The 23,423-nt window shown below is 34.5% G+C and overlaps 2 protein-coding genes across 5 annotated transcripts; one reads left to right on the top strand and one right to left on the bottom strand.

The window, feature by feature from the left end:
- Nucleotides 1-481: 481 nt before the first annotated feature.
- On the top strand, nucleotides 482-12,773 carry LOC18429605 (protein TIFY 4A). 4 transcript variants are annotated; one of them, XM_011623335.3, is made up of 7 exons: nucleotides 482-740; nucleotides 1,042-1,178; nucleotides 1,352-1,482; nucleotides 2,806-2,890; nucleotides 8,581-8,785; nucleotides 9,994-10,051; nucleotides 12,395-12,773. In XM_011623335.3, exons 1-7 carry the CDS (start codon nucleotides 653-655, stop codon nucleotides 12,594-12,596), a joined length of 906 nt encoding a protein of 301 aa, XP_011621637.1. In that variant the 5' UTR covers nucleotides 482-652; the 3' UTR covers nucleotides 12,597-12,773. The 4 variants fall into 4 exon arrangements, with proteins under 4 accessions (XP_011621637.1, XP_020519792.1, XP_006838952.1 ...); XM_020664133.2 differs by having other exon boundaries at nucleotides 2,803-2,890; XM_006838889.4 differs by having other exon boundaries at nucleotides 482-757.
- A 3,589-nt stretch (nucleotides 12,774-16,362) lies between these two features.
- On the bottom strand, nucleotides 16,363-16,866 carry LOC148782999 (eukaryotic translation initiation factor 1A-like). Its single transcript, XM_088860420.1, has one exon. The coding sequence runs from the start codon at nucleotides 16,864-16,866 to the stop codon at nucleotides 16,363-16,365; it is 504 nt and encodes a 167-aa protein (XP_088716546.1).
- Between the last annotated feature and the right edge of the window lie 6,557 nt (nucleotides 16,867-23,423).

Here is a 23,423-nt window from a genome sequence, read left to right as displayed (position 1 = left end):
ACTATTGCCAGTGTAAGGATCTCCCCACTGAGCTATCGAAAAAACACCGATATATTTCTATATCTATATGCATTCGTTGCACCAATTCAAATCCAGATTGGCGTTTTTCAAGAATTGAAATCATTCCTAAGATATGTGAAGAAAATTGTAGTAAAAAAAAAAAAAAAAAGCTCAATTTTCTGAAATTCAAGTATTCGAGTTTGGCGCACAGTAAAATTCGTCCTAAATTCACCGATATTCATAGAGCACTCATAGTGAAAACATTGAGATGCGAGGGCAACCCATCCATTTTCGCCGATCCCCAGGGGCAAATTCCTAAAATTTTGAGTTAAAAGTGACGGCTCGTAACGTGGCAGCATGGGGTGCAGCGGGGGTAGATAAAGAAAACAATTGGAAATGGGGCAAAGATAGAGAGAGAAAAAAAAAAAAAAAATGAAGACTGAAAAGGGACTGAGCGAGACGCCGCGAGCGGGAAATGAGGGAGAGAAACACAGAGGGGTCGTCTTCTCGCTCTTCCCTTTCTCTCTCTACACCACCCTCCCATTACTTCTAACTAGCCCTTCCCCTTCTTCTCATTTCTTACTCTAATTCAACATCGACTTTCTCTCTCTCCTCTCTCTCTCTAGGATATTTTCCGGCATGACGGCCGGTGATGGCTCCATACGATCAATATTGGACAAGCCCTTGGAAGAGCTCACGGAGGAGGACATCTCGCAGCTCACTCGTGAAGACTGTCGCAGGTACCTCAAAGAAAAAGGTATTTTTTTTTTTTTTTTGGTATTTTGCTGTTTATTTTCCTTTCGTTTCTCTCTCTGCAATTTCCCTTTTACTTTTTTTTCTTCCCATGGCTCTTGTCTTTGATTATCTGGTACCCTTATTATTGTGCTTTTTTTGGATTTTTTTTATTGGCTTCCCAAATTCATGCTAATTTTTGGAATGCTACTTCTCGGCTATTATTTTGAATGATTTTTTATGATATTCCCACCATATTTGAATGATTTATTTACAGTCTTTTGTTCTAATTCTGTGGATTTTTTTAAGGGATGCGAAGGCCTTCGTGGAACAAGTATCAGGCAATTCAGCAGGTTCTCTCTCTAAAAGGCCTCTTAGAGGGGAAGCCTTGCGATGACAACAGCGATGTTTTCAGTCACCGATCACCGATCACGGTCATTCCCAATGTATCTCTCTCTCTTTACCTCTTTCTCTCTTTAAATTCCATTTTTTCGTTAGAGATTTTTTTTGGCCAATTTTCTCAGTCAATTTAAGAAAAAGAAAAGGGATCTCCCATTTCTTTTGCATTTCTTTTTGCACAATCACAGTCCTCTTATTTCTTTACTTTATTTTTACGCAGGTTGGGAGCATGAGAGAGAAAGAAAAGGCCGTAAATATTGCGGATCCGGAGATATCGGGGTCTCATCAGCCGAATTTTCGCCGAGAAATTCACGAAACCACCCGGGAAAGAGCTTTACCGGCTTCCGACTGGTTTGACTCCCTGATCTCTCATACCTTTGTGCTTTCCGTAGGATGAAAGTGACCAAAGTACCCTCATATTAAATTTCACCTTCATACTCAGTTTACTCTGTAAAACCGGTCCATCGTACGGCTCTACGATATGTTTCTTTGGATGGCCGGTTCAGATCAATCCATCGTGTGTGCATAATTGCATACAAAACAAACTTCTAAGGACGATCGCATCAGATCAATAAATTCTTCCAAGGAAGGGTATTTTAGATACATTTGCCAGCAATAGGGGCGTGAATGTCGATTTTTCTTAAATGTTGTTTTGGGCGGTTCTGATATTTGGCTTGTTGATAGTACCTATTTCGACAAGTTCCCTTTAGGCGACGTGGTACTCCTCTCTTCCATGAGCTAGTTTCGAAATGTTGCCTGCTTTTTAAGTTCTTTCAAGTGTTATCTCTCTTCTATTTTTCGGTTAGCTTTCAGTGAATTTCGACTGAAATATCGGTTCCCGTCAGAGCCACAAAAATATCTCTACCTGTTCACTGAAAAGATCCGAATTTCGCAAGCCGTTATTTCGGCTATCCATACAAACGATAGAATTCGTCGATATTCCACCTCTTTATCGAGGAAATTAATCACTAACCGTTATTAACATATTAACAGCACATACACTGCTTTTGCCCACGCCTGGGCCTATGATGCTTTGAACCATTTAAATTTCGCCGAAATCTATGGATTTCGCCAAAATCTATGGATTTTGCCAAAATTACGTGGTTTCCATCATTTAAGTGAGTCTCAAAACTTTTCGACCAACGAAATGCACTTTCATATTAGAGGACGTATACTATGCTCTTTCGGGAGTATAGTTTACTTCGTGCTCCCTCGGTCAGAATATCTAGTTAGGGAATATTTTTTCAATCTTTACTTCAGGGAACCACTTCATTCTCAAATTTTTTAAAAAATATATGAAATTTGAGTTTTCCTTTACTTGGATCTTACCATCTTAAAATTAGGCAGTCTCTTGAGATATTATTTTTTTAAAGTTTGGAATTTTCTTTTATTGCGGTTAATATGTGGGTTGAAGAGGTTATGTCCTCAAAATTGGGGTCATGTGGGTTTTACCCCGATCAACATTCTACTCCCGTTGGAGTAGAATATCTTTAGGCTTCATATTACTATATCATTATTTTTTTATTTTTTATTTTAGGGCAATTTTGTAGTGGTGGCAATCTTATACCCTAATCACCACATTGTTATTTTCATTGCCACTGACACCATCCCATTAACAGGTTAAAAAAAAAAACTAACCCCTACATAATTATTGGTTTCTCATTGGTGAAGCAGGCCACCTTCTCAGGAGCCGGTATCTCAGATGACCATTTTCTATGCTGGAGCCGTTAACGTATACAACGACATTCCTGAAGATAAGGTACATCCTCGCCCTTCACTTTGCACCAACTTACGCAATAAACTCCCTCAATTGTATTAATTAATGTTAAGGCAAGTATCATCCAATGTCGAAGCTAAATATTGAGCTAGGTTAAACATTGGTCAAAATCCATGGCAAGTTCTAGCTGGTAAATCTGGTTTTCATGGTTGTTTGTGATTTTAAATAAGTTGGGTAAAATTTTGTTGTATATTTTATATTTTTAAGTTATTATATATATATATATATATATATATATATATATAGTAATGATCTTATGAGATCCTCCCACACCCATATGTGTAGGACCCCAAAGGATCACCATTAAATTTGGCGTAGATCTCTAGAAAAATCAAATTCCACACCCATATAATAACTTTTCTAGATATCTGTGCTGAATATATTGGTGATCTTTTGAGGTCCTACACACATAGGTGTGGAAGGGTCTCATAGGATCATTACTCATATATATATATATATATATATATATATATATATATAATTTGTTATTTTTAAAATCTAATCTAACCAATTCAACCATTAGTGAATTTGATGCAACCAAACCCTTCACTAATTCGTAGCCTCGTTCGATCCAAATGAAATTGGCACTAAGACCACTCCTTTCTCATATTAGGTCAAATAAAATGTTGTGTGTATTGTATAATTATAGGATTATATATAATGAGATTATTTATCTTTGGATTATGTACAATGAAACCATTGATCTTTATTACAAAGAGGTCAAGTTACTCTTTAGCTATTAGATGTTAAATTGGATGGCTTTGGGTGTGTCACGAAATATGAGAAATTCCTCTTTGAACTTTAAGTCTAGTTAGTGACGTTCTTACAATCAACTTTCTTGTACCTTAAGTAAATGGGGAAAGGTTTATATACTTCCCCTACGGTATAGAAGATCTATGCTTCCTCTACCATCCAGCCATCCAACTTTGATCAAGTAAACTACCTATTGTTTGATCTTAGATTCGACGCCTCAGAGTATTTTATTTTTAATTTTTTTATATAAATTGTATGAATATAAAATTTGGCACGTGCCGGCTTCTCATTGGGTCGCACTTACAAAAAAAATTAAAAAAAAAAATTCAATAAATTATAATGACCCAAATACCTTTTGAATCTTTCAGAGGTATTTTGGTCATTTGATTTTACGGGGAATTTTTTTATATATATTTTTACAAGTAGGAGTTTAATAGAGGATTGGACGTCCAAAATTTGATGTAAAAATATTTTATATAAAAATATTAAAAATAAAATAGTGTAGAGACGTGGCATGGTGATTGGGGCATTCTTAGCCCTCCATTCAGAATGGACTGTTGGATAAGGGGAAAGATATAAATTTTATGTTGTAGGAGAAGCATAGAAAGCTTGCCCAAGTAAATGATCGCTCAACAAACTTTTCGTAGAAATAATATTCTATAAGAGACTCTTGAAGTTCAGTACAATGGATGGTTGAGATCAGTTTTTCTTTGAGTGAGCAAGACTAACTTTAAGAGGTTCAGAAGCTCTTCTCAATGTCCCAACTGTGTTGTACAATAAGGGACTTGATGGGGGGAGTGCTTTATCTCAACAATGTTTTGTTGGGCTTGGGCAATTGGGACTTCAGGCATGCCCTTTGTATGTCACTATGTGTGCCATACAATCACATGGGAAAAGGAAGAACCGAATATACCTTCAAATGGTTTTTCTTTGTTCTCCATATAAAGTTCGTCTCCAAATATAGGAATTTTTGCATATATATTATAGTCCAATAGCGGTATTGTATACGCGGCTATATTTGTGCACTATCCATGCCTAATTGATATTACAGGTACGTTTGGTTGGTGTGAACGGTAAACTTGCCATATACATTTTCGGTAATGGAAAAAAGCATTAAAAACAAAACTCAAAACCCTCGGTAAACCATTTTACCTAAAATGGTCCATTTTATATGAAAACAAAACCATACCTCAATCAAGGAAGCATTCCGTGGTTTTTATTTTCACAAACGAACCAGTAATTGCTACTCACGATTTACAGTATAATATATTATGTAATAAATAATATATTTAATATAAATGATATTTAATTAGTATTTAAAATATTGGATAATATTTTATATTAAACAATATATTGGTTTATATTAATATAAAATATTATTTATATTTAATATATAATATATAAATAATATTTTATATTAAACATTATATTAGTTGATATTATAGTTTTTTGAGTAAATGAATGTGACCTTCATATAAAAAAGATAAACGGTCTCTTGTAGACAATCTTATATATTATATAATATATAAATAATATTTAAATGGTAATTAAATAAATATAACTATATAGTTTTTAGTTATAATATATATATATATATATATGAAAAAAAAAATTCAACGTTTATACGTGAAAATGAATAGTGATTTCACCTACTCTCATCACCATCCAAATTTCATCGTATAATCACGATTGTCTGGTAGTGTTTTATTTTTTATTTATTTTTTATAAATTGGAATGAGCTGAAATTTAGAGGGTATGTACATCTTACTGAGGCGCATCTAATAAAAATATAAAAACAATTATCTGCAAAAAAATAAATTGACCAAAATACTTTCGAAACTTTTCGGGGGTATTTTGGTCAATTTTTTCAAGTAAAATATTGATTTTATATTTTTGGAAGATTCTTCTATTTTTTATGAGTACACGCTTCCTAAAATTCGAAAGCTTCAGCCTCTTCAACCGAATTGAAGCGAATTTGACAACACTGGTTTTATGCATTGGAGTATGCAAATCCCTTGTCCCTGAACACATCAAACATACATCTTAAAGATAGGGGTGGCAATGGGCAGGTGGCCTCGCCTTGCTCAGTCCTAAAAAGTGCTACTGCGTGGGCCACAAAGGGTGGCCCGAACGCATGGCCAGGACCAGGCCATGAAGGCTTGAGGTGGGTCCGCCCCATGCATGTGCTATGGTATGACAAGGTTGACCTGGATCGGATATGTCTTACCCTTTTTCTTCATTTATTTTTCCCTTAATTTTCTTTGATTCTATTGACCCGGGTCATAATATGGCCAAATTCGAGCCGGGCCAAGCCTTGGCAGGCCCTAGGGAACTGGGGCTGCCTTGGGTGGCCCGGACTAGGCCCATCCTATTGCTAGCCCTAAAGATAGATGTAAAGTGGCGATCCCTCCTAGAAAATAACAAGGGTTTAAAATTTTTCCTCAAGAAGTTATCATTTTTTGTTTTATTTTGTTTTACATATCAATGATCTTAGTTCAAAGATTATATATTCCTAAAAAGTTTGGTACAAAATCCAATTCAAAACCAGATAATAAAGAGGGGAATGTCCTACAAATGATATTGGGGATTCATAAAAGCCATGCCCTAAACATTTCGTGTTCCTGTGGGAACACATCCTAGGTAAAAGTATAAAACCCATTTTAGGAGTATTTCTAGGATTTCAAATTTTGGTGTAACCTATTCTATCTTGCGACCTACCTTCAAACAAAAACCAAAAAGCGATGGAACACAAATTTTCACGTTCATTTTCAGTTGCGAAAAAAAGTGGTGTCCTAAATTGAATAGGAATTTCCTAATTTTTAGATAATCAAATTCAACTATTTCGGAACTCAAAACCCAATCTCTTTTATGTGAAAATACTGAAATTATTCTAAAGGGGATTATGAGATTTTATAGCCAAATGAAGCCGCACAAAAAGTTATCTCCTCCACGATAGTAGCTAGGGGGCGTATTCCCACGCGTGGCATTATATTTTGCCAAAAGATATTCTACCCCCTCGGGAGTATATTGGTCATTTACTCCCCAGGTAAAACCTACGATTAATTTAGTACCCAACTTTTGGGGAGATAACCTCTTAACACATTGATTAACATCAATTAAAAATTTTTCCTAAGTGCACCCCTCACATACTTGAAAAGCATAATGTCTCATGATTGAATAGAAACATCAATTTTTAGAGGGAGAGATCTAAGTGGTATAAAACTTCTTCTTTTTTTTGTGAATAATCATCTGAATTGTAAGGTAGTTACCAAAATTTTCAATTAAAAAAATTCCTCCCAAGTAATCATCTGACTGACTGAGGGAGTAAAAGTAAACCATACTCCCTCGAGAACATAGTATACCTGCTCTAATATTTTACTGGTTTTCTCTTCGACTATTGGATATTCGTGGTGGAGTGAGTGAGAGAGAGAGAGAGAGAGAGAGAGAGGGGAGGAACGACTCTTGTCTGCCTCGTAAATGAAAACGAATATAAACAAAGTTATTAATTTTTGAGAAGACAAATATCATGCCATCGTTGAATGTATTTGGGGTGGAGATTCGTGTTAAATAAGTTTCGCGACCTCTGGAGCTCCCAAGGGGCCGCGTTGTTATAAGGGCAAAGGTTATTTGGCGGTACATAATTTCATTAAAGGCCCTTACCCTACATTGGACACATTAGCCACAAAATTTCACTCGAAGGAACAAAATTTAAGTGGTGACGGCTTCCTCAGATATTTTGTCGATTTGTTGTGAGGCCACTTTCAATGAAACCGCAATCGAGATTTCATAGAATCCTGGCCCTGACAGGACCAAAGAGGCTAGGCCCTGTCGGGACCAAAGAGGCCATGGTTCAGGCCTGGGCCAAAGAGGCCATGGTCCAGGCTTGGGCCTGGGCCTTAGCAGAGTAGGGCCTAACCGGGCTAGCCCTATCTTGGCCCAGGCCCAACCTGGCCTGGCTCGGCCCTAAGGCTTGGCGGCTTGGCTTTCAGATCACATCTTATGGCCCAAGCCTTAAATTTTTGGGGCCGGGCCACCCAGCCCATTGCCACCCCTGTACTAAGCCTTAGGGATGGGGTTGGGTCTTAGTAAGAAGTGAGCAAAATGAAAATTTTGGCAAATGGGAAGATAGTTGGTGAGGCTTTGAATTTTTGGTCAATTGTTACTTGGCAAACCTCAATCTCCATATCAATAAGAAACTGTCAATAGTCTTTAATTTGGATGAAGGCCTATCTAAAGCAAATAAATGTCACACTATTGGATATTATCTTAACCAAAAAAGAAATTTTTTTATATAAAATGGTAACTTTATTTGTATAAATGAGGTTGTCATACAGTGTTCATTTTACATCGTCTTAAAAGTGTGTTTATTTTTTGATACTATCTAAGAAGACGTGCTGATATTAATGTTTACTCAAATCATTGCAACCTTACTTGTGCAACTGAAGTTGCCACATTATATAAACATCGGAGATATGCATTCTTTCACATATTCTGAGGGTTTATGGCTCTAGTGGTTTGCTCTTTCACATTGGGACCATTATCCATGATTGATGTACAAAATTTATCAAAATGCATCTAACGTACTGACTATTTAACATGTTACCCATTTTCACCTTCTTTGACTCATATGATCATGTGTATTTGGTTTTTTGAAATTAACTAAAGAGGTATAGTAAAATGTCAAATAGTTCATCTCTTAGGGTCATTTTGATCGATTTCCCTTGCAAAAGAGAGTCCTTATGATAAAAGAGGGAAAAAACAATTGACCTTGGCTTACAATTATATATAACCTTCTTGGGCTTTATTGGTTAAGACCTGGACAATTGCTACACTGTATCCAAGTTAGAATCTTACTATTAAATTATGAAAAAAATAACCAATGTGATGTAAAGATTGTTTGTCTGATGATTAAATTGCAGGTGCAAGCCATCATTTATCTTGCTGGGAAGTCAGACTCCTTACAGCAAACTAATGTTATCAGAACGGGACCGGACCAATGCATAGCATCTGCTGCAAGCCCCTCATTGAACGATCTCCACAGTAGACGAATCCACCCAACTTCAAACATCACCACTTCTCAGTCTCTTCGTGTTGCAACTTCCCTTCCTGTTGGGCCTCATTCAGGTAGCCATTTTAATAGAACTGAAGTTATTTTCAATTTCATAATAGAGTTATGGAGCCATAGATAACAACATTTTGGTTTATGGCTTAAATCAACATTTCATTTATCTCCATAGAACTGTGCTCATTTCCTAGACATCTTAGGGAACAACACAGAGGGCATTTCTTTGAAGTTTTTGACATCTTGGGTTTTGGAGATTTTCTTGAACTTACTAGTGGGAAGATCTCAAGTCTGACAAAACTAAAGAAGTAGAGAATTTACTTCTGATGTGGGGTTGTGGTCCTTTGGTATTTATAGTGCAAGGGCCACAACAAAACGTCCAAGGATCCAATCCATGTTTTTCTCATATAATGCAGATATGTTGTGCAAGATGATTTTGGTACAAGAAAGTGATAATCACTGTAGCAATTTACTTTTGGTACAAAAACCAGATAATCACCCCCAGCCATTAGATATGAAATTGAGCTGGGGTGTGCCTTTTTTCCTACACATAGTTTGGGAGTATTTTTCTCGAATTTTGTTACACACTTCTAACTGCCAGATTTCAATCCAATGGCAAGGTCAAGTGTCTTAAAGTATACGATCCCTGGTATAAATTCAAATCATGGCTCAATTGGGGTCTAAAGATCTGTATGTTCTTAAATTTTGACGGTGCACATTGGATAACTCACTTTGAGTTTTCTATTTTATGTTATTATCATGTTTTGTGTGTAGTTAGTTTATCGTCTCGTAAAAAACCATGTTGTTGATACTAGGCCATCCGCCCTGAAAGAGCAGGGAATTTGGGTTTTCCATCACAGTTTTGAGAATTCTTGAAAGTCCTTTCTAAGGAAGAAGGATCGTGCCCCCATGATTTATTACACAAAATGCATAATATCGCACACTCCCATTCAAGCTTTGATGGAACACTACAGTTTGTGGTTGTTTCCTTACATAGGGTTAATGCATTTTTGCATCTATTTACTTATAATTGATAGTGTTACAGGAATAGGCTAAGGCTAGTTTTTTAAAATGGCATGGTGCCGCAACATGATATCTTGAGTTCCATTCACATAAATAGGCATTTATTGGCTCATGCATAAATTTGAACTCTTAATTGCTAAGTTTTATTTCAAGATATGCACGTGTATAAATGGACAGTTTTGAGTAAAGTTTGAGGTATTTCACTTCCCTATGGGCTAATAGTAAAAATTATATACTACCCCTGCAGAGGTTCCTAAGACGAGGAAAACCTCGGTGCAGCGATTCTTGGAGAAGCGGAAGGACAGGTATATTTTCGTTCTAGGAAGATACCTAATCAATCCCAATTCATTTATTTCACCAGAATTGCCACACCGCTAAGCCTTCCCTCCTTTTTCTTAAGGGAGTGGCATTTTTTCTTTACTCTTCATGTGACAAAAGAAAAAAGATTCAGGGGAACCAACAAGCAAGAGAAAAAGTTTAGACTTAAGGGACCTAACAAAAATAACCAGTTTTGGAAAGTGAGACTCGGGCCGGGTGCTCGGCCCAGGCCCGAGCCGAGTGCTATGCTTGTTGGGTTGAGTTCTGACCAAGACCAAAAAGTACCGGTCTTGGTTTCCATTCCTACCCGTGTTAACTCCTTTGATAAAAACTTACTAACCCTACCAACAGTCAACGTTAAAAAAAAAAAAAACTAGAACATTCAAAGAATAAGAAAATATGTTTAAAGTAAAATTAAATAAATCACATCTATATAAGGTTAAAAAATAGTGAAAAAAAGGATTTTGAAAAACTCGAGTTTGTGACCGTAAGTGTTTTAAAAATAATCTATAAAGAAGGAAAAATTTAAAAATAAGTATTTATGGCTAAAATATTTTCCAATCAGCCGAAATGATAGAAAACATAGAAAAAATATATTATTAATAAATTTCATATTTTTAAAATTATTTATTCTTATTTGTTTTTTAAGATCCTCAAGTTGGACAACCAACTCAGGCACGTCCAAGCTGGCTTGCCCGAGTAATCAAACACTTGAAAATAACCATATGTCCGATTGAGCTCAACCATTTAGAGAGGAATTTTGGTTCCAACTTCTATCCCCCCATAAAATCTAGTTAGATCGCCAATTCTGATCCTTTAGAATAGGCATCCAAATGACAAAAATCTTAAAAAGAAATACATAATTGGGGCTATTACAAATTCCTCGAGCTACCTTCTGATCCTAATCCTGATCCCCGCTTGGGCAATTCCTAGTTTGGATTGATGGTTTTTCAAACACTAAGCATGCAAAGGGTATGAATTTATATATTGTAGAGATCACATTTCCATTTCCTTCTGGTTGTGTAAGGGAAATGGAACCATCTAATTATAATGATGAGTATTAGTTGGCAATGGGCCAGGCCTTGCCCTAGTGGTGCCCTTCCGGCCTTCGCCCTATCAGGGGCAGGGCCAGGCTAAATTAAATGAAAGAAAAAAAACAAAAAGAAGATAACAAAATAAGAGTTGTGTTGGGCCGGGCTTAGCCTAATCTTGGCCCTTGGGCCACATTTTGTTACCGAGGCCCTAGTAAAACATGGGAACCCGTTCCATGCATAATGGGCAGTGGGACATGGAAATTAGTCCTGAGGGATCACAAAACAACATGAAATATGCAGAAACTTGAGGAATTTTCTCATGTTACTTTGGAATAGGAGGCACGAGGTGGCTAAAACTTGTAATTGTTCACCATTTTAAAATAAAAATAAAACCCCCAGTCTTTCTTGGACAAATGGATGCAGAAGCGTATGCCTTGCCTTGTACAAGTTTATTTATGAAAATACCAAAAAGAAATTAATTGGCATTTTGAAATTAAATCATAAGATATGGTTAAAGTATTAATTTGTTAATATTTGATGGGTACGTTAATAAATTTCCTTTATTTATTTTTATTTTTTTATAAATTTAACTATTGTTTAACAAAAAGCTACCCACATCCTAACCCAATTGAGTTTTGATAACAAGTCATATACGGCTGGAAGTTACGAGCCTTTGAATAAGCAGTGGCTTTAATAATTCTAGAAGAAGGCGTTGCATGCGCAAATTGTACAACTGTGTTTCTTTATCCAAAATTTTGGGATTCATTTACCATCAACTGCTAAATAATTTTTTTCTCTCTTTTATTTTATGGCATCTTCTTATATACCTGGGCCAAACCTTCAAAAATTGGACTGTGTGTGAATTTTTCAAAGCACTTCTAAAGTGAAACTAACTATGATTTTCTTTTTAGGTTTGTCGCTAGGTTTACAACATAAAGTATCCAAAAATTTGGGGTCCAAAAATTACTTCTAACTTAAGTTTTATGCAAGCAAGCAAACGGAAATATTACTTCTCGGCCTAACTCACTCTCTATGGACAAACCTTGTGGACGAGCCCTTAGGATTTCAGGGCATTGTATGATTTCATTAATGTTTGTCTTACTCAAGACGACAAAATAGGGGATCCATCCCCATTGAACTACACAAACAGAAAATGAAAAAAAAAAAGAAAAGAAGAAGAAATACTCAGCGAGAGCATAAAACTTATTCAGTTTCCACAATTTATGATGATTATTTTTCCCCGTTGTCTCTCTTTTACACTGATATAAACGAACTAAAACGACATTATTTATCCAGGGGGCGCTTGAAGGGAACATTGGCGAGTGGTGGGAGCTCTAAGAGGGGTTCCTCATGCCTAGAATTGTATGCAACTTCAAGATTAAAGAGTGAGGGGGTGGCCACGACTACAACTCAATCCAATATGAACAATGTGGTCGTATCACCTTCTAACCCAAGAATGCCTCTAAATCCCGGGAGTTGCAGCTGGGTTGAGAACTAAGGACTCCCATTTCAAGAGACTTAACGACCAAGATATATTTGGAATACTAACCCCAACAGTTGATTCATAACTGGTTGTAGATCCCAATTTTATGTCTCCCACTGTATCTTACCGAAAAGTTGGTGGTTGTTGGGACATTCTCCTGATAAAAAAAGGAATGGGCTCTCTGTTATGCAATTTTTCTATCTACGAACTGCACCTTCACCAAGCATGGGTTTCTTTTTCAAAAAAAAAATTTGTTTCTAAGGTCGATGGAATTTCCCAACCCCCTTAAAAAAATAGAAAAAAAACAAAAAGAAAAAAAAAGAAAAGAAAAAGGAAGTGTAAGTGATTGCAGCTGGAAATTGATTTCGTCTACTTTCTCAGGACTGTCCACATGCCATTAGCCACAGGAAGCAAAATTAATTGGGAAATTATATTAGAAGACAATTCTTTTTTGGCACAAAGAGCATACAACCCACCTTGGACCCTTGGGCCCTTAGACATAAGCCACGTTATTGACTAAGCTCCATAGTGCAAAGGAAATTTTTTTGAGTTGTGTGATACACCCCAAGTTGTTGGATCCAACCGTGATAGTTAAGAGTGATTTTGATTTTTTTGTATAAAAAATAAATGATCTTGCAGTCTACGATCCTAAATTAATTTCATTTAGATCTCGTCTAATTTCTCAACTAAGGTATCCACTTGCCATTGGCTTATTAGCCACATAAAGGAAAAGTTAATTTCATCTAATTTCTCAACTAGAGTATCCACTTGACATTAGCCCCCCCCAAAAAAAAACGCAAAACTAATTTCCTCTGGAAACTGACTTCATCTAATTTCTCAACTAGAGTACCCCATGAACTTCCTAACAAAAGCCTAAAGCTTGGTTTTCCCACCTTCGGGTTCTTAAAAATTTACTTCAAAAAAGTTCTTTCCTAGAAATAAAGTATCTTTAATGATTTTGACACTCAAATTGGCGGAAAAGTTTTCTGTTATCGCCGCTTTCACTTTACTTTTCGGAAAAAGATATTCCGCTTAAATAGGTATAGAGACACAGTTTCTATGCGGCCAGCCCTTGTAGAAATGCGGGCTTGGCAGTAAATATATATTTTAAATATAATTTGATCCTATTTTTGGAGAATATATAAACTTTAACATGGAGATTATGAATATGAAAAAAAATAAAAATAATAATTAAAAATTAAAAATAATAATTATATTAAGAAAATATTTGAACGGTTAGTTACAATTGTTTTTGATGAACCACCTATTTGCATTCGTTATACTTTTGGGCAGCGTATTTTAGAAATTCGGTCCAGCCCTCATCAAACAATTTTCTTAGGTAGAGTGTCCAATTCTTGCTTTACTTTTGAGAAAAAGATATTACTATTAAATAAGTAGAAAATTTATTCTTTTGAGAAAAAAATATTACTATTAAATAAGTAGAAAATTTACTCTAAATTAATCTTCTCCATTCCAAATCGTTTCTAATCCACAGATTCATGCTCTCCCTCTTCCCCTCTAAGCCTCCGTCATCTCCCTCTCCTTCAGATTTTCAACAATTCTTTTGTTTTCCAAAGAGCCAAAAGGGACCCTATTGATGAGTGGCGTAGCGCCTGGTTTGTTTTGAAGTATGTCCAATATTTTCTCAAGAATTAATTTAATTTGGAAACCAAAACCCAAACGATAAAGGTGGAATCTCTTTCTGTTAAAAATTGGAAAGAAAACAAAGGAAAATATTTTGTGCTCGCATCTCATTCCATCTAAAATTGAAAAAACAATACTAAAAAATGTAAATGAGGACGTAAAGATAAAGGCTTAAGTAGTTAACGCTAAAGGGTTAATTAGTTAACGCTCTAGCATGAATAAACAAGGATTCGTTTATTTTTTCACCTAAAAAGTCTCATGTAAAATCCCAAGACTTTGGTATAATGGTATGTATAATTCAATGAAAATCCCTGAAAATTTGAGGTTGGGATTCATGCTAACCAAACACAACTATTCTGTCGCTATTCTGTCTATGAGCTTCAATAAAAACGAGCTTTTCAACAACTCATGCCGAGACCCAATACGTGTGATTTTTAAATATTCTTCAGAAATTCCCACTGTATCATCTATGTACATAAATTATTTTTTAAAATTGCACACATTTTTTATTGGGTGTGGTTTCTATAAAGTTGCAATCTTAAACAAAGGCGCACGTCCAAATTTTGTCATAACATGTAATTTTTGTTGTAAAAAATTCTTAAAATTATTTTAAAATCTACTTTTATATCTAATTAAAAAATTGAAATTCCAAAACTAATTAAAATCAAGTAGATCTATAAACATATGAAAATCTTGAAAATAGACGATCTAGATAATGTGTTTTGCAATATGTACTATTTTTAGGATTCAATTTTTTTTTTTTTTTTTAATATCCATACATCTCAATGTCAAGATGATCAATTAGAGGGTTTTTCAACATTAAAACAACATTTGCGATAGAATTTTTAGCTGCATATGTAATTCAACCTTATATAAAATTTTTCCTTTTTTATTTAAAAATAAATTCAACCTTATATAAACTTTTTCCTTTTTTATTTAAAAATAATTATTGTGAGTTTAAAAAGATTTAAATTTTTTAGAAATACTTGAGATAAGAGTTGTGTTTTCCCTAACGCTACTTTTTTTTTTTTTTAACTCATATTTTGCCAACATTGGAGAGAGAATCTATGATTTGTTAAGAGTTAGAGATAGGGATGGAGATATAGAGGTTCTAAATTACTCTTAGGAGAGATTTTTTTTAAAAATTGCAGGGGAAGGGACATTCAAAAGTCACATAACTTTTTATTGTTGGTAATTAATTAGCATAAATTCAAACATTACTAAAGTTTACAAAATAGGGCATATTCTATGATCTCAGCGACTAGGCAACTGGGCAAGGGTGAGGGCGTGGTCTTTGCCCGGATTACACTAAACACGTTATTAATGTTTACGAATCATTTGCACCGAATCATAGAATATATGTTTATACATAATAATGTGCACCGAATCCTACAATATTTGTTTATACATAATAATATGCACCGAATCATAGAATATAAGTCTGTTAGACTCAAATCAACATGAATCTTATTGCTTTCCCTGTAAAAAAGGATTCCCAAATAATAACAAAGCATAAACCACAACGAATAACAAACAAAGGACAAATAACAAACAAAGGATTCCCAAATAATAACAAAGCATAAACCACAACAAATAACAAACAAAGGACAAATAAACAAAGGATTCCCAAATAACAAAGCATAAACCAAAATTTTGATACCAGTTGAAGACCCATAAGATCAACCATTATAATAATAAACCAAAATTTTGATACCAAGTTGAAGACACATAAGATCAACCATTATAGAAGTGGTTTCTAAAAAAATTTGATAACCAAGTTGAAGACCCATAAGATCAACCACTACAGAAGTCCGAACAAATTCAAACAAAGAATTCCCGAAGTCAGAAAAAATTCGGTCAAAGGATTCCCCAAATAACAAAGCATAAACCAAATTTTGATACCCAAGTTGAAAAACCATACGATAAACAATTGAAGTCCTTTCCATCAAAACATAAACCAACTTAAAAAAATTTGATACAAAGTTGAAGACCCATACGATAAAAAATTACAGAAATCCCTTCTATCAAAAATTAGAGAAGTCACTTCCATCAATACGACATTGATGGAAATTCAAACAAAAAAGACGACAGAACAACTAAAAGCAAGAGAAAGGCTCAACTTTATCGCTGCTGCTGCTTATTCATCAAACGGAACAAACCGAATATAATCACGATGGTCTTCTGCATCAGTTTCAACATGAATGCTGATGCACCCGAGAGCCCCTTTACTCTTGAGTTCAAGAGAGTCGTCGTGGGTATACTTGTGGATCAAGTGGGCTGTGTTGTGTTTGATGGCCAACAACACAATGTCACCCACCGTTATGGGTATCTTCAGCATCTTCAGCTCCGTGTAGCATATGAATTTGGTGTAATCAGGGCACATGACCTCGCAACTCCCCCCGCTAAACACACGAAGAACCCGAGCATATTCTTCACCCTTCTTCTTCTCCTTCTTCAGACCTGCAATGGCCTTCCTCTTCCTCTTCTTCTCGTTCTTGAGACCTGCAATGGTGGTGTTTCCTTGACCTCCATCACTTGCAATACTGATTACTCCATCGCGCATACTGATTTCCTCCTCTGCTATACTGATTTCTCCTCCATCACCATTCTTGGAGGGCTTACTGATTTCCTCCTCTGCCATAGGTTCTTCTCTCTTCAAAGTATTAACTTCTCTTCCACAAGGGCTTTCGTTTCTCTTCCACAAGGTTTTTTTCTCTTTTCCACGAGGTTTTCTTCTCTCTTCCACGAGGTTTTCTTCTCTTCCACAAGATTTTTTTCTCTCTTCTCTCGTTTTCTTCTCTTCCACAAGGTTTTTTTCTCTCTTCCACGAGGTTTTCTTCTCTTTCCACTCTTCTCTTTCCACAAGGTTTTTTTCTCTCTTCCACGAGGTTTTCTTCTCTTTCCACAAGGTTTTTTTCTCTCTTCCACGAGGTTTTCTTCTCTCTCGTTTTCTTCTCTTCCTCAAGGTTTTTTTCTCTTCTTCAAGGTTTTTTTCTCTCTTCCACGAGGTTTTCTTCTCTCTGGTTTTTTTCTCTCTTCCACGAGGTTTTCTTTTCTCTTCAAAGGATATGAAGACGTTGGTACAGGGTTAAATATATAGTTTTTTTTTATCGTATGAGAATCTAAATTCGCATAGAAACAGGTACCTCTATAGAGAGGAGGGATCGCTTTTCTTTTTAAAGAACTTTCCAAAAAAAATAAGGAAATTTCTTTTTAAAAAACTTCCCAAAAAAAATAAGGGAAGATAAGTTCTATATATTGGATATCCCCCAGATTTAAGGACAGAGTATCTCAAAAGACAGACGTATTCTGAAAGATAAATATCTCTCCAAGATTTAAGCAAAGACAGGGGACGAATTTCAAGCTCTTAACCTCTTTCTAACTCACATCAAAATCAAAGTTATCTATATGATATTGATCTAACCAAAAGTTCCCCAAAATAAGAAAAGAGATAGGTGACAAATACAAGTTAAATTACAATGAATTAATACTAATATATACATTATACAATTATATACTACGTATATCTAGTATAATCATGTATAATTATCTCAATAAATGATGTCTAGAATAAGTCAATTAATATTATTGATATGTAACTCATATATAATTAATCACCTATTAAATATCTATCTTATAGATCTGTCATGTAATTGAAAAAAGTCATCTCTCACCTATAGATTTATTAAATGATACTTAGTTATCGGATCGCTTTATTTTTTTCAAAACTCAAGTTCCTGTCCGATGATGAAATTCTCGGACTGCTTTATTTTTTCCAAACTTAAGTTGCGGTCTACGATTCAAATTCTCTGAACGCTTTATTTTTTCAAAAACCTAAGTTGTGGTCCGAGGTTCAAATTCTCGGACTACTTTCTTTTTCTAAATCTTATGTCATGTATGTTCTCACACATGGAATACATGTCATTCTTTTCTAGTAATGTGAATAAGACCTAGATTTGTATTTGAATGGGCTCTACTTTCTCACCTTTTTTTTAAACAATACCGAGTCAGGTTCTTTTCCTATCAGAATGTCATTAGGAGAATTATTATTTTATGCACATTGTATAATACGAGATTATCATTTCTTCTTGTATGGGATTTACCAAGTAATTTTAAATAATAATAAAATCAATTTAATAATTATTATGTGAAGTTGCTAAAGGAGTTTGACAATCCACCAAAATCCACAAATAAAACATTAATAATTAATGCATTAACAGGTTAAATCATAAATGTACTATTTCTATTGTGTTTGTTTTCATTTGAATAGATTCTCAAAATACAAATTTATGAATAAATTTGCAGGGAGAAAAAACACAGAACAACCAAAAAGAACCTATTAGGACTCTATTTTATGGACACATTTGCAAGAAGAAAAAACACAAACAACATCCAACAATAACCTATTAGGACTTTATTTAAATACACTTAGAAGAAGTTAGGTGTGGCATCAATAGGTGATACGATAAGAGAAAGTAGACCCAAGTGAGATGGCTATGTGTGACACAGATCCAGTACAATGCATGTTAGGAGGCACGAGTTAGTTCAAGTGGAAGACTAAAAAAATACAAGGGATAGGCCCAAAAGAACATGATTGGAAATTGTATGAAAAGATATAGAGACTTATGGTCTAATTTAGGGTATGACCCTTAATAGAGCAGAATAACATACTATGACCCCAATTAGTTGGTAAAAGACTTTGAAGAAGATGAAGATTTGTTTCCACTACAACATACAATTTTATAAAAATCCAAATCTTCACCCCAACCGTTACTTGAAAAGAGCTCCAAACATTTTCTATTTTTCCAAAAAAACCCACTTTGTTTTTTAAACCAAAACCCTAATTACAAAAGACAAATACAAAATAATAAAACCAATAACTTAACAACATTGAAAAATTGAAAAATGGATATATTAGCTAGGTTCTATAAAAAACCAACTTGTTAAACCAAATAAATTCTCCAAAAATTTAAAATTTTAATCAACCACAAATTAATAGAAAACATCAATGGATTGGGAGTTTCATCAAATCCATACATATAGAACTGGACAAAAATCCCGTACCATACACAGAGAACTGGACAAAAATCCCGTACCTAACCAAGAGAAAGGCAAAGAAGAAAAGGCATATCAAGGAAGGGTAGTGCCGCATGCCAACTATATTAGGTTCTAACAAGATAATATCGTGTTCATCTTTTTACTATCGGAACTTTAATGTATTAAATTAAATAGTTATTTTTTATGAAATAAATTCTTGTTGAGTTTGATGTATGTAATGAATTCAAATTATATCTTAAAAAATACGAATTTGTTAAAAGACTTATGAATAACAAAGTTGAGAATAATTTCTGATGTAAATCACAATTCAAACATCAAAACTCATTATCCGACTTTATAGCGTTAACTCCATATTCATTATCAAGTACTTGCAAATTTCTCTTCCTTTGCTTTATTGAGATTCTTAGAGCTATCTTTATAGCAAATGGAATGTCATCTTTTCAAATTCAAATTGTTAATTTGTTTTTCATACTACAACGTAGTTGTTAAAGGTTTCGATCATAATAATAATGGGTAACCTCAAATTTTGGTGATAAATTCATTTTACCGGGAAAATATTAGAGTTCTTATTGGCAATGGTATTTATCATGACAGAATTGGGATAAATTGATTGAAGACTAACCAAGCACATGGCTGGAAAATATTTTTCCTTAATAAAAATTCACAAATTAAATTTTAAATGCAATAACTAAACAAAAACTCTTATAGAACAAACAACATAGTGACGTAAGCTATTAAACTCCTGATAAATACCTCACAAAAAAAAGCACATCGATAATAAACCAAGAAAATTCTCCTCTAACAATGCCTGGTGAATCGTAGTTGTTACCTCCTATAAGCCTCTATTTAATTACAAAATGGGCGTGGCCACCCAAATCGGTAGAAAAACAATGAGAAATTTACGCTCATATTCTTTCATATTACCCATTATTTTAAGAACCCCTTCAGAAAGTTTGTTTTTATGTTCATACTATTTTTTAATGGGTGTGGTATCTATAAGGTTGCAACTTTAAACAAACCAAATAAAGCGAACCTTCAAATTTTGTCATAATATGTAACTTTAAACAACTTCAAATTTTGTCATAACATGTAATTTTGTAGTAAAAAATTCGTAGGATCATCTTAAAATCTATTTTTGTATCTAATTAGAAAATTTTAAATTCCAAAAATGGTTAAAATCAAGTAGATCTATAAACATATGAAAGTCCTGGAAATTGATGGTCTAGATAATGTCTTGCAAGATACACTATTTCTGAGACTCCAAAAAAAAAAATTCCATATTCATATATCTCGATGTCGAGATGATCAATTAGAGGGCTTTTCAACACTAAAACAACATTTCCGATGGATTTTGAGATGCATCTGTGATTCTACGTTTTAAGGTTGCAACCTTATATAAACTTTTGCCTTTTTTAATTTGTTTCAAATATGTGCTCCAATGCTAATCGATTTACAAAAGAGAGACATGATATTAATTTAATTTTTAAGCTTTTCCAAGAAAAACTGCCTTCTGAATTTTTCTAATACAAACCTGTCGCCTTTCTTGGTAGTTTCCTTTGAGAGACAAGGCAACAATGACAGCGCTACCTCCAATGAAGCACATGCAGCTTCGACTTGTCAATAATCAAATATTATTATCTTAATGGTACAAGACTCAAGTTTTTGTACATGGCAGAGCAACGAACAAACAGTGAAGATCTGACGCAGTTCAATCAAACATTTGTATCCACTCTATTGGGACTTTGGAGATAACATGTCCTGGGCTAGGGACAAGCCTAATCAAGTTTATTGATCTTCCATGCCAAATGGTTTTTATGGAAACGAAAAAAATACTCGCAACCCCATCTTATCAATTGGCTTTTAAATTAGTTAGGGATCTGATCCAATCATAAGCAGTATGATAGTTAATCGAATTAATTTGAAAGGTTTTTTATTACAAAAAAAAAGGGAAGGATAGCTTAAATAATATAATATTATTACAAGACAATTGTTCAAGCTTGTTTAGGTAGTCTAGCCGACTAAAAGTAATTGGCGCTTCTGACCAAAGCAAATATTAGTTTTGATTTATTTTCGGGCAAACTTAATTTTGCTTTAGATCAAACCAACTATACTACCAGTCTGCCGTCTGATTAGAACGTATATCCAAACCGTCTGATTAGAATGCATATCCAAACCAGTCGTAATACTCTTCTTTTTCATCATATACTTTATCTAGGTTTATGAACCTCGGAGTTGCGTTCCTTTGCATTGTTGCATCCTAACCGCCAAGCTGAGAGGTCGTAGCCATGTTCTATCTTTCAGTGGCCCAACCACCTCTCAAGCCTTGTCCTCGTATTTGTTTTTTATACCTCTTTTGTAAGAAAGTGGTGGTACCATACAAATATATGAACCATCGTCATTATTAGTATACATTAGTGTATCTTTAACCCAATGTTTAGAAAACAGGTAATCTGGATAGGAACCAATCAATTTGGATCGGGAACCGGCAAGGCTAGCCCGGCTCCCTCGAAATATCGGGATCAGCCAGTTTTTATTAGAAACCGGCCAGCTCTAGCTAGGAACTTACTAGTTCTCTGACGAAACAAGCTAGTTCTGTTATCTGAGAAAACATGCTAGATCCGATCTCACCTTTGATTTTTAATTTTTTTTCCACTTTTGTACTCGATGTCTTTTCTTCTTCTTTTTGTCCAGTTCACAGCCCCGAATTGCAAATCCACTGATCTAGATCGTTTTTTCAAATGGATGATCCAGGTCACCGATCCATTTTTTTAAACCTTGCGACTATTGAGAAAAGTTGCAACCTTTGAGAGGTGATATCTACAACTTTCATAAATTTTGAAAAAAGAAAGGAAGAAAAGGCAATTTATCAAATTACCTGAGAGATGAACAATTTAACACCTTATTCATTTTTTTTGGTTTAATTTCAAAATATCTATAAAAATTCCATGATCTTGAGTTGAAATAGTTGTAAATGAGTAGAATATTAAATGGTTCATCTCTATTAAGTATTATGATAACCCTTGGATTATAACAAGCTTTCATGCACCAAACATGACATATCGAATGTTCAAAATGAACTTGGAATCTGTAAAACACTTCGCCATAGCAGATTTAATATAGAGAACTTGTTTCCCATACATGGGTATGTGTTCATCTTTGAAACCTGAATATAGAAAATTATATAATAGTGTTATTTTCGAAATGCATCTATCCGAAAAAATTTAGACGTGACATCAATAGGCGATAAAATGAGAGACTATAAACTTTGGTAGATTGGCCATGTGTGGTGCCGACGAAATATAGCGATGCGAGGTAGTTCAAATAAAAAGATTGAAAAGAGCAAAAGGTAGGGCCAAAAGAACGTGGTTAGAAATAATCTGAAAATATATGGGAACTTATGGCCTCATTAAGGATATGACTTTTAATATAGCAGAATGGAGAGCCAGGATTCATGTGGCCGACCCCCAATTAATTAGAAAAATGCTAAAATGATGGTGATGTTGATACAATAATGCTATTTATTTTTAATATAAAGAGCTCACAGTTACCTATAGGCATTAGATGTAAAATCAGGTCGCTAGTAGTATTTTATTTATTGGGTTGCAAATTCAAAAAGATATTATGACATACACCAAATTGTCACCCAAATTGTCATATTTGCCATGTAAACAGTCTTGCAACATGCAATCTCTTTACATATAAAATAAGTTAGAAGAAATTGAAGAGTAAAGGATTCAAGCATTTTCTTCTATTTTTTGAGCGACCTCCTACTGTTACGTAATCCGTTCTTCCCTAGCAAATTCACTTGAAGGGGCTGAAATAATGATTAAGCGGTTACGTAACGCTTAATCTTAATTTGTTACTTCAGCAAGATTAGAGTGTTTTTTAAGGTGTGTTTGTCTCAAAGAAAACCAATTATGGAAGCTTCCTTAAACAAGCAGATAGGCTCAACTTTTCCAAACATATTGAACTATGCCTTCGCGTAATGAAGCTTTCCTTTCTCTATAGAAATGACACCTTCCCGTTTTCCTTTCAGATTTTTTTTTAAAATGTCCCTACTTTAGACCACGAAGGTTCGAAGTGAAAATGACTTTGGACCGAAGTCTAAATTGAATTTTTACATCTCAATCTAAATTTTAA

This window comes from Amborella trichopoda, chromosome 3, assembly GCF_054954075.1.
Source record: "Amborella trichopoda isolate Santa Cruz 75 chromosome 3, AtrichopodaSantaCruz75HAP2 v2.0, whole genome shotgun sequence".
Taxonomy (NCBI): Eukaryota; Viridiplantae; Streptophyta; class Magnoliopsida; order Amborellales; family Amborellaceae; genus Amborella; species Amborella trichopoda.
The sequence above is the reverse complement of the archived record's forward strand: the minus strand, read 5'-3'. Positions and strand labels throughout refer to the sequence as shown.

What these genes read in the sequence shown, in the direction of transcription:
- LOC18429605 (XM_020664131.2), top strand. Translation starts at nt 640, where the DNA reads ATGACGGCCGGTGATGGCTCCATACGATCAATATTGGACAAGCCCTTG. An exon ending in GCTTTACCGGCTTCCGACTG is followed by an intron (nt 1,483 to 2,802) that starts GTTTGACTCCCT and finishes TCATTGGTGAAG; the next exon opens with CAGGCCACCTTCTCAGGAGC. An exon ending in TCCTGTTGGGCCTCATTCAG is followed by an intron (nt 8,786 to 9,993) that starts GTAGCCATTTTA and finishes CTACCCCTGCAG; the next exon opens with AGGTTCCTAAGACGAGGAAA.
- LOC148782999 (XM_088860420.1), bottom strand. Translation starts at nt 16,866, where the DNA reads ATGGCAGAGGAGGAAATCAGTAAGCCCTCCAAGAATGGTGATGGAGGA.